The sequence below is a fragment of the Talpa occidentalis genome, unplaced genomic scaffold, assembly GCF_014898055.3.
Source record: "Talpa occidentalis isolate TD23 unplaced genomic scaffold, MPIMG_talOcc4v2.1 talOcc4.11, whole genome shotgun sequence".
Classification (NCBI taxonomy): Eukaryota; Metazoa; Chordata; class Mammalia; order Eulipotyphla; family Talpidae; genus Talpa; species Talpa occidentalis.
In genome coordinates this window covers 23,007,739-23,019,954 of record NW_023601104.1, presented here as the reverse complement: position 1 = coordinate 23,019,954, position 12,216 = coordinate 23,007,739, and the positions used below count along the sequence as shown (strand labels likewise).

The window sequence follows — 12,216 nt, the reverse complement described above, 5'->3', positions numbered from 1 at the left end:
ATGTTTACTGCAGCCGTTTACAACAGGTAAGCTATGGAAACAACCCAAATGCCCAAAAATAGATGACTGGATCAAGAAGATGTGGTATGTACACATCATGGAATATTACTCAGCAATCAAAAAGGATAAACTCATGCTATTTGCAGCAACATGAATGGTGCTGGAAGGGATCATGCTCAGTGAAATAAGCCAGAACAACAACAAAAAAATCAGATGGTCTCACTTATAGGAGGAATGTAGAAGATCCAAATAAGGGATCAGGAAAAAAAGTTATAATAAAGTAAAAATCAAAATCAACAGGCCAACAATAAACCAGAGACATTCTGCAGAGGGGGAGAAGGGAGTAGGATCAAAACAGGGGTGGGAAGAGCACAAGGGACCATGGTACAGTTCACGGGTGAATGGGTGGTGGGAATTTCACAGGGACTAGAACCAAGATGAAAATACATACATTGTACAAAAAATGAAAAATGATATAAAAACTAAATAAAATAATTAAAAAATAAAATAAAATGAACTTCAAGCCACCAACTAATCCAATGCCATGTTTTTTAAATAGAATTCTAGTTAAACAATCACCTAGTTGTCTTCCATCAGTCCTTCAGTGTGTTTCGGAGGCAATCACTGCTCTAGGCAATGAGGCACAGTGTGAATGACAGTCAGGGCTCCTGCACTCAAATAGCATCTGGTTTAAGCTGTTTTTTTGGTTTCAAAAGTGTGTTTTCTAGCCTCTATGAAAATTATGTTTATCATTATTTTTAAATAAATGGTTAATTTTCTAATGACTATGAAACAATTCTGTGCTTTTGCATGGAAACCTTATAATTTCATAAACATATAGATCTGAATAATTTTAATTATCTACCAAACAATAATTATGTCTAATCAGAATGAGAAGCAATGTACAAAGAATTAAAATGGAAAAATATACCTACTCACAAAAGAAAAATACACATATAAATAGACTCTAAGGAAAAACTTAATTCATATCCCAGAAACATCAAAGATAAAGTTAGAAATAAGGCAAAATAGTTGGAAAAAATTCAAATTTAAGATACTTTTTTCAGAAACATTTAAAAAACTTCTGATCTCAAAACATCTACTTGATAGCAAATAGTGGGATAGCACCTATAAGATAGACTTGGGGTGAGATGTTTGCTTAAGAACACTTAAGGCCCTCCCTGGTGGTGCAAGGGGTTAAGGCGCAACCTATGAAGCTATCTGCAGCCTCTGCAGCACAAGTTCAATCACTGGCCAGGGAGCTGCCCACATGGCACAGCAGACTTCTCCTGACTCGCCCGCTGCTCCCCTCAGCAGTGTATTTCAGTCAGCCTGCCTGTTCTGTTCCCCACTCTGTCTGGTGAATCCTCTCACCCCTCAAAACTCTGGCCTGTACCCCAGCTCTTGTATGCATAAATCTTTAAAAAAAAAAAGAACACTTTTAAGTAGTTTTATAATAGTACTAATGGTCTTGAACTCAATTATTCTCATACCAAGTCCCTGTTACTTGAATTTACAGAATGGCTGGCTAGAATTAGAATCGTGTGTTGTCATAGAAACAAGTTTTTCTTCCTACTTCTTTAATGTGTATGGAAACCAAATTAACAACCAAAATCAGCAAATCCTGACACATATATGGCTATTCCATTTTATTCTCTTCAAAATCCCTTTAAAATGTACCAAATTGGTGCATTCTCTAATACCAGCTAGTAATAGATGAGTAAAGATGTTACGAAGAGTTCCTAACTTGTTCGTTTAACCACCTCTGTTACAAATCTATTACTGTTAAGTGTTACTAATTTAATCCAAAAGGTATCATCTGTGTATATAGAACAAGGGTGATTCCTAATTTTATCATCTAAGATACATTAAATTGTCAGATATTATCCTAAGGGAAAGATTCCAATGAAGCATCACTTTCAGATTGACACAGAGCCAAAAGCTGATGGCCAATATTTAATAAAGATTGTACAAATGGCTTTCATACACATCACTATTGGAGCCTTTGGATTTTTTCTTACTTAAATCTCTGCCAGGCAGTGGTCAGATCCTGGGGATACAATGATGGCCCTTATCCTAGCTCTAACAGGGCTTATCCAAGTGTCCTCACAGAAACAACAGCATCACCATCCCCTGGGAACTTGTTAAAACTGCACATTCTCAGGCCTTATGACAGATCTACTGAGTCAGAAACTCCAGGAGCGGGGCCCAGCCATCTGTTTTAGCAAACCCTTCAGATAATTCTGACATGAGCTCAAGTTTGAAAACTATACCCTTAAAACAGCCCCTTCCGTTATTTTATATTAGGAAATCGAGGCCCAGAGGAGGATTTAACAGATTTGAGACAGATGAGACTTTTCTCTACCATAGCATATAATGAGGATTTGTTGGATGATAAAACAATGATTCCTCCAAAGAGTTGTACTGTCACCCAATTATGGCACTAGCCCAAGCAATGTAATCCTCACTTATTAAAAAGGCACATATTGATGATGACTTTATCTCTTCTGAAAGAGAAATGTTTACAACATCAAAATTAAAAATTTTAAATTATTGTTTTGGACTCTTGCATCAAAAAGGAAGTAACCAAAGATGATCACTACCAGAAGTATTAAATTTTTCCTTACCTTGTTATTTTGCCTTAATTTACTTAACTCCAATTTATATTTTTCTGCTTCTTCTAGAGCTCTATTCAAGCGAACTTCTATAGTACTTTGACAAGTGGCAGCCTGTTTTAGTAATCTTCTTTTATTTTCTAGTTCCTGTACAGTGAAGAGATATATGGAACATTTGTAAATGTATTACAAATTTAAATTTTGCAACATTTCACATTTACACAATCCTTCCTCTCATATTTTACACACACACACACACACATACACACACACACTCAGAAGCTGAACACTGAGGTCTCAGGGAATTCTTTACCCTCAACTGGGATGAGGAAGATATACCCTTAAACATGTAGTCACAAATTAGGCTTTCCACATCACTTATTGTGTGGATTTTTTTCTTTTTATTGATCTAAGATACAATATACGTCTTCTATGTTTACTTTATAGTCACTTCTTCATAGCAATAGATCTTCCTTTGTGAACTTCCCAAAATGCCAATGTAAAACACAAGTTTTCATAAGTACTATTTTCATGTAAACCTGTTAAGGTCTGTCATTTAAGAAAATACTTATTTAGATACAGATCATTCTACTTTATTTAGCCTTAAGGAAAAAACCCCAATTTTGAGCACAAACAACAGAACTTATTTTCCATATCGTGGGATGAGTGTAGATTTGAATTTCTGCAAATAAGATGCTGCTACAGGCATCTACAGGCCACGCTGAGAAGACACGATCATAAAGGATGAACTCCAAGCACCACCATAATCACAATCCTGCTGCAGATGTGGACTTCAGCTATACCACCAGTACTTGAATCTCTCCTGCCCCTAAGCCTTTGCTCATGCTCTCCTTCTGCCTCGCTCCCTCCCTATTCCTCATTTTTACCTGGGTAGCCCCTACCATCCTTAAGATCCCACTCAGGATACGCGTGAGAATTTTTCACATAAGGATCCTACAAGAAACCTTTCCTCACTATCCTCCCAGAGCAGATCAAGTACTCTTTCCAGAGAGCTTTAACGGCATCTTGAAATACATATATCACAGGAGCTGCTGTGTGGAACTGAAACTATTCATTACTTCACTGTCCCCTCCCACAATAAGCTCTATTTCCACAGTGTTTCAGTGGCATAGAAGAGGCACTAATGACCTTTACTGAATTTATTTTGTAATACTTAACTCACTCTTTTGTATCCCCTATAATGCCTAACACACAAAATCTTATACAGAAAATACATTACACGGAATTGAAATGATGGAGTTAAAAATACAGTTGTCTGTTTTCTTCTTTTACAATTTTTTTCTCCTGGCTGTATCACTGTGTTTTATTTGAAAACTGATCTCCCTGGCTCTGAGTAATTAAGGGCAAAACAAAACAAAACACATGCTGCTCTTTATGTAGGCTTCTAAACAAATCAAACTGTGTATGGATACCATCTGCTATCACCAGCCTTCTTCACAGCTTTGTGGGTGGTAGCTACACTAGGAGCGAGCCTGATTTATCTCACTGCACACATGGAAAAGACAACGATTTTCATTAGCTACTAAGTCCACAATTCTTGCTGCCTCACTTCAGCTTCCTCTCATAAGAATAAGGAAATATATTTTTGCCTTTCTCTTTCCTGCTGGTGACTTTGTAACCTACTTTATAGAAAAATGAAAATCCTTCACAAGATACCCCCACCTCCGCATCTATTCTGCACCCTTCCTGAGAGTACTTGAATCTCTCCTGTCCCCCTTGAGAGAAATGCACCCTTCTTGAGAGAAGTGAAAGAGAAAAATAGGAAAGTAGGAAAGTTTTGCTACATGAGTAAATTCATGAAAGAAAGGGAACACATATCAAAATCTTGAAAACATTTGTTTTCAAACATACTCAACCACTTCTTACCAAGTGAAGATTGTTACACAAGAGCTTGTATCTTGAACATAGTCAATAAAGAAAATCTATCCTTACCAAAAAAATTAAGTAATTTACATGTTCCTAGAAAAAAAAATTATGAAAAAAATCTCAAGCTCTAATGAATGCATGGACCCAAGAAGAAATATTTGCCTTTCTCCAATAATTTTTTGAGTATTCATAAGGCACTGAAAAGGGCAAGAGAAAAGTATCAGTAGCCATAGCACGTGACAAATGGAGTAAAACAAATTGCCCGAGAAGTCAAATGAGGAAAAATAAGATGTGGACAAATAAATGATGAGACAAGGTTCTAAAATCAAGTGGTTAAGATACAAAACCAATGGACTTGGAATAGGAAAACCTGTCAGCTGTGATAGACTGTTTCCATTCCTGAAATTGGAAGTAATGATATTTATGCCTAATAGGTTTTACTTAGTCACCACATTTATTAAGCACTTACTAGGTGCCAAGTACTATTCTACATGATAGGCACACAATAATAAAAGTTCCTCCTCTCACAAACGTGCATTCTAGTGGACAAGACAGATGATAAACACACATATGCACACATTTGGGTAATATCTGGTAGTGGCTATGAACCAAAATAAAGGTAAGAAACAGCAATAGTGACAGGTATCATTTAAGACAATAAAGTTAATGAAAGATTTCCACATGGAGAGATGATTTATGTATGTAAAGATCTGGAGCAATGAAGACAAACTGAGGCACAGAAATCTTTTTAGCATCTTAAGAGATTACCTAGGTGGCTGAAGTGGTTTCTACTGAGTGACAGGCACATTGCCAGGGCTTGAGATAGGGTAAACAGGCGGGGTGAGCTTAGCTGATTTTGTAAGCACAGCCTAGGAATCTGGATTTTTGTTCTGAATGATACAGGATGTCTTTGAAAGAGTTTTAGCAGGGTGTATGTGTTTGTGTATGTGTTGACCTTGGTTTTATTAAGGAATATAGCAGTCACACTGGCGTTGCTATTAAACGTAGGAAATCCAATCTAGGAAAAGAAAATTAAAAAGACTTATATGTACTAAATAAATTAAATTGATAATTAAAATCTCTCCAAAAAGAAGTTTCCAATCTGCATGGTTTTAACAATGAACTCTGTCAAACATAAATCAATTTAACAGAGTCCAGAAAAAGATCCACATAGACTCAATTCCTTTTCTAGATAGGTAATGTGTATTGAAATGGAAAAAGAACCATGTTTTCAATAAATGCTGATAACCTTCATAAGGAAAAAAAGATGAATCCTGACCCTATCCTCATGCCATATATACTTGAAATAAATCATAAATCTTTTTTATATATAATATATACACATAAAAGCCAAAACCATAAAACTTCTTTAAGAAAACAGGAGAATATCCTCATGACTACCTTGGGATGGGCAAAGATTTCTTGAAAAGGATGAAAAAAGGCACTATTCATTATGTATATATGAATTCAACAAAATTAAAAATAGTTTATAAAACTGTATTACTGCAATAATTTTTTTTAAAAAATAAAAATTTCTTCTTCTTTAAAGACACTGAAAAAAATAAAGTCACATCAGACTAGGAAAAACTATACAAAATACATATTCTTCTAGCAAAGGAATTACATAAGAAAACATATATAAGAAAAACTCTTACTATAGTGTTTTTCTCAATGGACAAAAGGTTTGTACAGACACATCACCACCACAAAAGAATTTCTCTGAATAGCCAATAAGCATATGAAAATGTTCAATGATCAACAGTTACAAAGGCAACACAAACTGAACTGTAATAGGTACTACTCTTATGCCTCCAGAAAGGGTAAAATTAAATTGACAATACCAAGTGTTGATGACGATATACTATTATTCACTCATCCCAGTATATCAAAAAAATTATAATTTCTACATGTAATCAATGTAAAACTACTGAGTTTATTTTACCTTTTTATTCTTCTTTGTCTTAAGCCTGCAAAATCTCATGTCTGTTTTATACTTAGAGCAAGTCACTATTTGAACTAACCACACACAGTGAGTGGCTACTACACTGGCTTAGGCTATTAGATACTATAATTTTTATTTCTAGATATGTAGGCAAATGTGGTACATTCATATGTTACACTACTCAGCAATGAAAAGAATCTCAGAAGATGGAAAATAGTCGGCAGTTCCTCAAAGGCTTAAGTCTAAAGTTACCAGCAATTCCACTCCTAGATACACATCCAAGAGAAATGAAGATTATCCACAAAGTTGTGTTCATAGTATCATCATTCAAAACAGCCCCCAAAATAGAAACTACTCAAACATCCATCAACTGATAAACAGATAAATAACATGTTATACCTAGAAAAACAACTATTATTCTATAAGGAATGAAGTATTAATATGTACTACAATGTGCATGAACCTTGAAGAAATTATGTCAAGGAAAATATGTCAGTCACAAATAAAAATAGTTTATAAAAAGTTTTACTGCAATAAAATAACATTTTTAAAAAATTAAAAAAATTTTAAATCATACATAATGTATGATTCTATGCATATGAAAATGTCCAAAATAGGCAAATTTATCAAGACAGGAAATAGATTACAAATTGCCTAGGGCTGGAAGGTATTGAGGAAGAAGGTTTAGCTTCTGGTAGCTGAAGGGTATGGGAGTGTCTTTTGGGGATAAAAATGTTCTGTGATAGTTGCACAAATCTGAATAAGTGATAAGTTAACAAATTGTGTACTTTAAAAGAGTCAGATATACTGTATGTGAATCTCAATAACTCTATTAAATGTTCTCCTCATATGGAGACAATTACTATCAAATACTAACATATGAAATACAAGCAAATATCTAGCAAATACTAACAAAATAACTGAATAACCAAAAGTGATGTCTATACAAACATGTAACTTCAATATTTTAGTTTATTTTGGCATTACGTTAGGAAAAATAGCAACTTTTTACCCTTTCCACTGAAGACAGCTGTTGCTGTAATCCATCACATTTTTTGATTGCTTCTTCAAAAAGTGTTTTATATTTTTCTGCTTGAGATTGTTGCAAATTAATTGTTCGCTGCTGTCTCACACTATCTTCTTCAAAATTTTTTACTTGAGACTTTAAATCCTGAATTTCATCCTCCTATAGTTATCAAATTATAGATTATGTGAATAAACATGAGGATTCAGAATCAGAAAATAAAACAGGGAACAAAAAGGAGCTTCATGTGGTATTTGATAATACCCATTTCATGAGAAAAAAATAAATGACTCCATCTTCATCTGCAAAAATGGATGTGAGGGGCCTCCCTGGTGGCGCAAGGCATTAAGAGGCAGCACTATGAAGCTATCCCCAGCCACTGCAGCATGAGTTTGATCCCAGGCAGGGGGTGACCCACATGATGCAGCAGACCTCTCCTGCCTTCCCTGCTGCTCATCTCAGCAGTGTATTTCAGTCAGTCTGCCTGTTCTGTTCCCCACTCTGTCTCTGGTGAATTCTTTCACGACCCCTCACCCCTGGCCTGTACCACAGTTCTTGTATGCATAAATAAATCTAAAAAATGGAAGTCAGGGCCTCCCGAGTGGCGCAGGTGGTTGAGCGCTGCACTGAGAAGCTGTCCGCAGCCTCTGCAGCGCAGGTTCGATCCCGGCTAGCCAGCGAGAATCCCACCTGGCGTGGCAGACCTCTCCTGTCCCGCCCGCTGCTCCCCTCAGCAGTGTGTTTCATCAGTGTGTTTCTGCCTGTTCTGTTCCCCACTCTGTCTCTGGTGAATCCTCTCATCCTCCCACACATCTGGCCTGTACCCCAGCACTTGTATAAATAAAAAAATAAATAAATCTTTAAAAAAAAGGAAGTCAGATGCTTTATTGGTATTTAATAGCTCATACTTGTAAGTCTAATAGAGAATTCTAATTGCTAACAATTTTTAAAAATTCTTTAGTTCTTAAAATTTAACATCCCAGAATAAAGTTCAGTACTTACAATTTTTTAATTCAAAATTTAACTAGGAAATGTATCTTAAGAAGCTACTTCTAAAAAATAATTTAAATTGCTTCTAAAATGTCTGTGTTAGAGCATTTATTGTGAGAAGTTTTTAAACTTACCTTTTTATTACATTCACATACAACCTTATCCAATTCCTCCTGCATAACATGGAGTTTGGCCCTTAGAAATCTGATCTGTGCTTCTGTGGAATGAAGTAATTGTATTTATTGTACTTCATTAAATCTGAGATATCATCAAATGTGAACAGACGATTATTTTATGAGGTAAAAATGTTCAAGATGGTACTGATGCAAAAATCCTCAACAAAATTTTAGTTATCAGAATCCAACAATGTATCCATAAGATAATTCACCACGACCAAGTAGGATTTATGCCAGGGACACAAGGATGGTTCAACATCCGAAAATCAATCAACGTTATCCAACACATCAACAAAAAGAAATATAAAAACCTTATGATAATATCAATAGATGCTGAGAAAGCTTTCGACAAAGTGCAACACCCATTCATGATAAAAGCCCTTGAAATTCTTGGGATACAAGGAACATACCTCAACATCATAAAGGCCATAAATGACAAGCCAACAGCCAGTATCATTCTCAATGGTGAAAAGTTGAAAGCATTTCCATTAAGATCTGGAACAAGACAAGGATGTCCACTCTCACCACTGCTTTTCAATATAATACAGGAAGTCCTAGCCAGAGCAATAAGACAAGAGAAAGACATACAAGGAATCCAAATAGGAAAAGAAGTCGTCCAACTATCACTATTTGCAGATGATATGATAATATACATAGAGAACCCCAAAAACTCCACAGAAAAACTAATTCAACTCATCAATCAGTTCAGTAAAGTGGCAGGATACAAAATCAACACGCAAAAGTCAGTAGCCTTCCTATACACAAACAATAAATCTGAAGAAGAAGAAATTTAAAAAACCATCCCTTTTATTATTGAAACAAAAAAAATAAAATACTTGAGAATAAATCTAACAAAAGAGGTAAAGGACCTATACAAAGAAAACTATAAAACACTGTTAAAAGAAATAGAAGAAGACACAAAGAAATGGAAAGACATCCCCTGCTCATGGATTGGAAGAATAAACATTATTAAAATGGCCATCCTACCAAAAGCAATATACAGATTCAATGCTATTCCAATCAAAATTTCAATGTCATTCTTCAAAGAAATAGAACAATTATTGATGAAATTCATATGGAATCACCAAAAACCCCGAATAGCCAAAGCTCTCCTGGAAAAAAAAAAAAAAAAAAAAAAAAAAAAAAAGAAGGGAATGGAGGCATCACACTCCCAGACTTCAAACTATACTACAAAGCCATAATCATCAAACCTGCATGGTATTGGAACAAGAACAGACACACAGACCAATGGAATCAAATAGAAAATCCAGAAATAAACCCACAGATTTATGGTCAACTAATTTTTGACAAAGGAGCAAAGACTATGCATTGGAGCAAAGAAAGTTTGTTCAATAAATGGTGCTGGGAAAACTGGGTCGCTACATGCAAAAGAATGAAGCTTGACCATTACCTCACACCATACACAAAAATCAACTCAAAATGGATTAAAGAACTAGACATAAGACCAGAAACCATAAAATACACAGAAGGAAATATAGGCGAAACACTACGTGATATGCACATCAAAGACATCTTTACAGACACATCACCCAAAGCAGTGATAGTGAAGGCAAAGATAAACAGCTGGGACTACATCAAATTAAAGAGCTTCTGCACAGCAAAAGAGACAATAACCAAAACAAAGAGAAACCCCACCTAGGGGTTCCTAAATGTTCCCACTAGGGGAACATTTTTGCACACAACACTAATGATAAAGGACTGATCACAAAAATCTGCAAAGAACTGATGAGACTCAACACAAACAAATAATCCAGTCAAAAAATGGGCAGAAGAGCTAAAAAGAAACTTCTCTGAAGAGGAAATGCAAATGGCCATACCATCTTACACCAGTGAGAATGGCACATCTTACACCAGTGAGAATGGCACATATTAAAAAAACTAGCAACAATAAATGTTGGCGAGGATGTGGAGAAAAAAGGAACTTTTCTGCACTGTTGGTGGGAATGCAAACTGGTCCAACCACTATGGAGAGCTGTGTGGAGATTTCTGGACCTACTAAACATAGAGCTTCCATATGATCCAGCAATTCCACTCCTAGGTATTTACCCAAAGGACACAGAAACATCAATTCCAAAGAGCACCTGCACCCCTATGTTTATAGCAGCACTATTTACAATAGCTAAGCTTTGGAAACAACCCAAATGCCCAAAAATAGATGACTGGATCAAGAAGATGTGGTACATCTACACCATGGAATATTACTCAGCATTCAAAAAAGATAAACACATGCCATTTGCAGCAACATGGATGGCGCTGGAAGGGATCATGCTCAGCGAAATAAGCCAGAAAGAAAGAAAAATACCGGATGGTCTCACTCATAGCAGGAATCTAGAAAACTTAAATAAGGGACCAGGAAAATGAATAACTATAAGAAAGTGAAAATCAGAATCAACAAACAACTATGAACCAGAGACACTCTAGGGGGGGTAGGGGGCGGGGAGGGGAGGGATTGGGGTCAAAATAAGGGGGTTGCAATTTATGGGGAATATAAAAATAAAATTTATTTTAAAAAAATGTTCAAGATGGGGAGTCTAGCAGGAGATCCCTAGTTGGGAACACTAAAGAACAAATCCACCCTACAGAAAGGAAGGTTTCATATCTCAACCCTGGCAGTAAAGAGGGCAAGAGAAGAAACTTGACTGAGAATCTGAACCACAAATCAGCGCTAAGGTAAGTTTCCAGACTGAATTTATATGTACCAAAGTGGTCCAAAATACTTTATGCAGAATTTAAAGTGGTTGCAGGTAGGTTAATACCCCCAAGTATCTGACAGACACAAATACAAATCTTATCTAACAAAAGCCAACTTCAGTACAGGTTACTGTGACTATAAAATGCCACTGACAGTAACACACATCCCATGTAATATGTGTCGTAGAAGTAAAGAAATATACTAGTATCTTACCACTGAAGCTTGCTTCTATCCTTCTTAAAATCTACCTTAGTTATTTCATTGCAAGCAAGAGTTTTTTATTCAACAATACCAGCAATAAATCTTTGAGGTTTATAAAATAAAAACCGAAGTTAAAACTCATCTCTAATTCATTCAGTCTTTCAATGAAAAAAAAAAAAAAAAAAAACAAACATTAAGTTTCTACTATATTCCAGGCCCAATAGTGATTTATAAGCTTTGCCCTCAGGAAGCTTATCTTGAATAAATACCCTGAATTGTCTCTGAGAAGTCATTAGGATACATCCCGCACAGCACAAAAACTCTCCATAGATAATTCCTGTTCCAAAGCTCCCAGGATTACCACAAAGTTCACCAACTACAGAGGCTCTAACCTTGCCTAGACATCACTAGCCTCAATATTCCTTCTGGCTTCTCATGTAACTCCAGCTTAGCAGAGGCTATAAAAAGAAAACGATATATTTTAAAGTGTGAAATTTTCAGCATTTGGTGGAGGAACATAACAGCATTTCTTCTCCCATTTCTTTCTCTCCCCAAATTTAAACTCAGTAGTTTCTCAAAGAGATCAGTGGTCTCATCTCATGAGTCTAATCAGCAGTCTGTGCTACTAAACTGCTTTTTGATCTTTTCATCACCCACATAACCCAGCC

At 35.8% G+C, this 12,216-nt stretch overlaps 1 protein-coding gene across 5 annotated transcripts in view; it reads right to left on the bottom strand.

The window, feature by feature from the left end:
- TEX9 (testis expressed 9) overlaps nt 1-12,216 on the bottom strand; it is a 72,733-nt gene that overhangs the window by 16,925 nt on the left and 43,592 nt on the right. For 3 of the 5 annotated variants that reach the window (XM_054701737.1, XM_037502549.2, XM_054701739.1), the window contains 3 exons: nt 8,593-8,675; nt 7,457-7,630; nt 2,628-2,762 (listed from right to left, as the gene is read on the bottom strand). In XM_054701737.1, the coding sequence (XP_054557712.1) occupies nt 2,628-2,762; nt 7,457-7,630; nt 8,593-8,675 (392 nt within the window). Of the gene's footprint in view, nt 1-2,627; nt 2,763-7,456; nt 7,631-8,592; nt 8,676-9,044; nt 9,094-11,940; nt 11,988-12,216 lie in introns of those variants that run through there. The other 2 variants (XM_054701741.1, XM_054701745.1) reach the window with 2 other exon arrangements.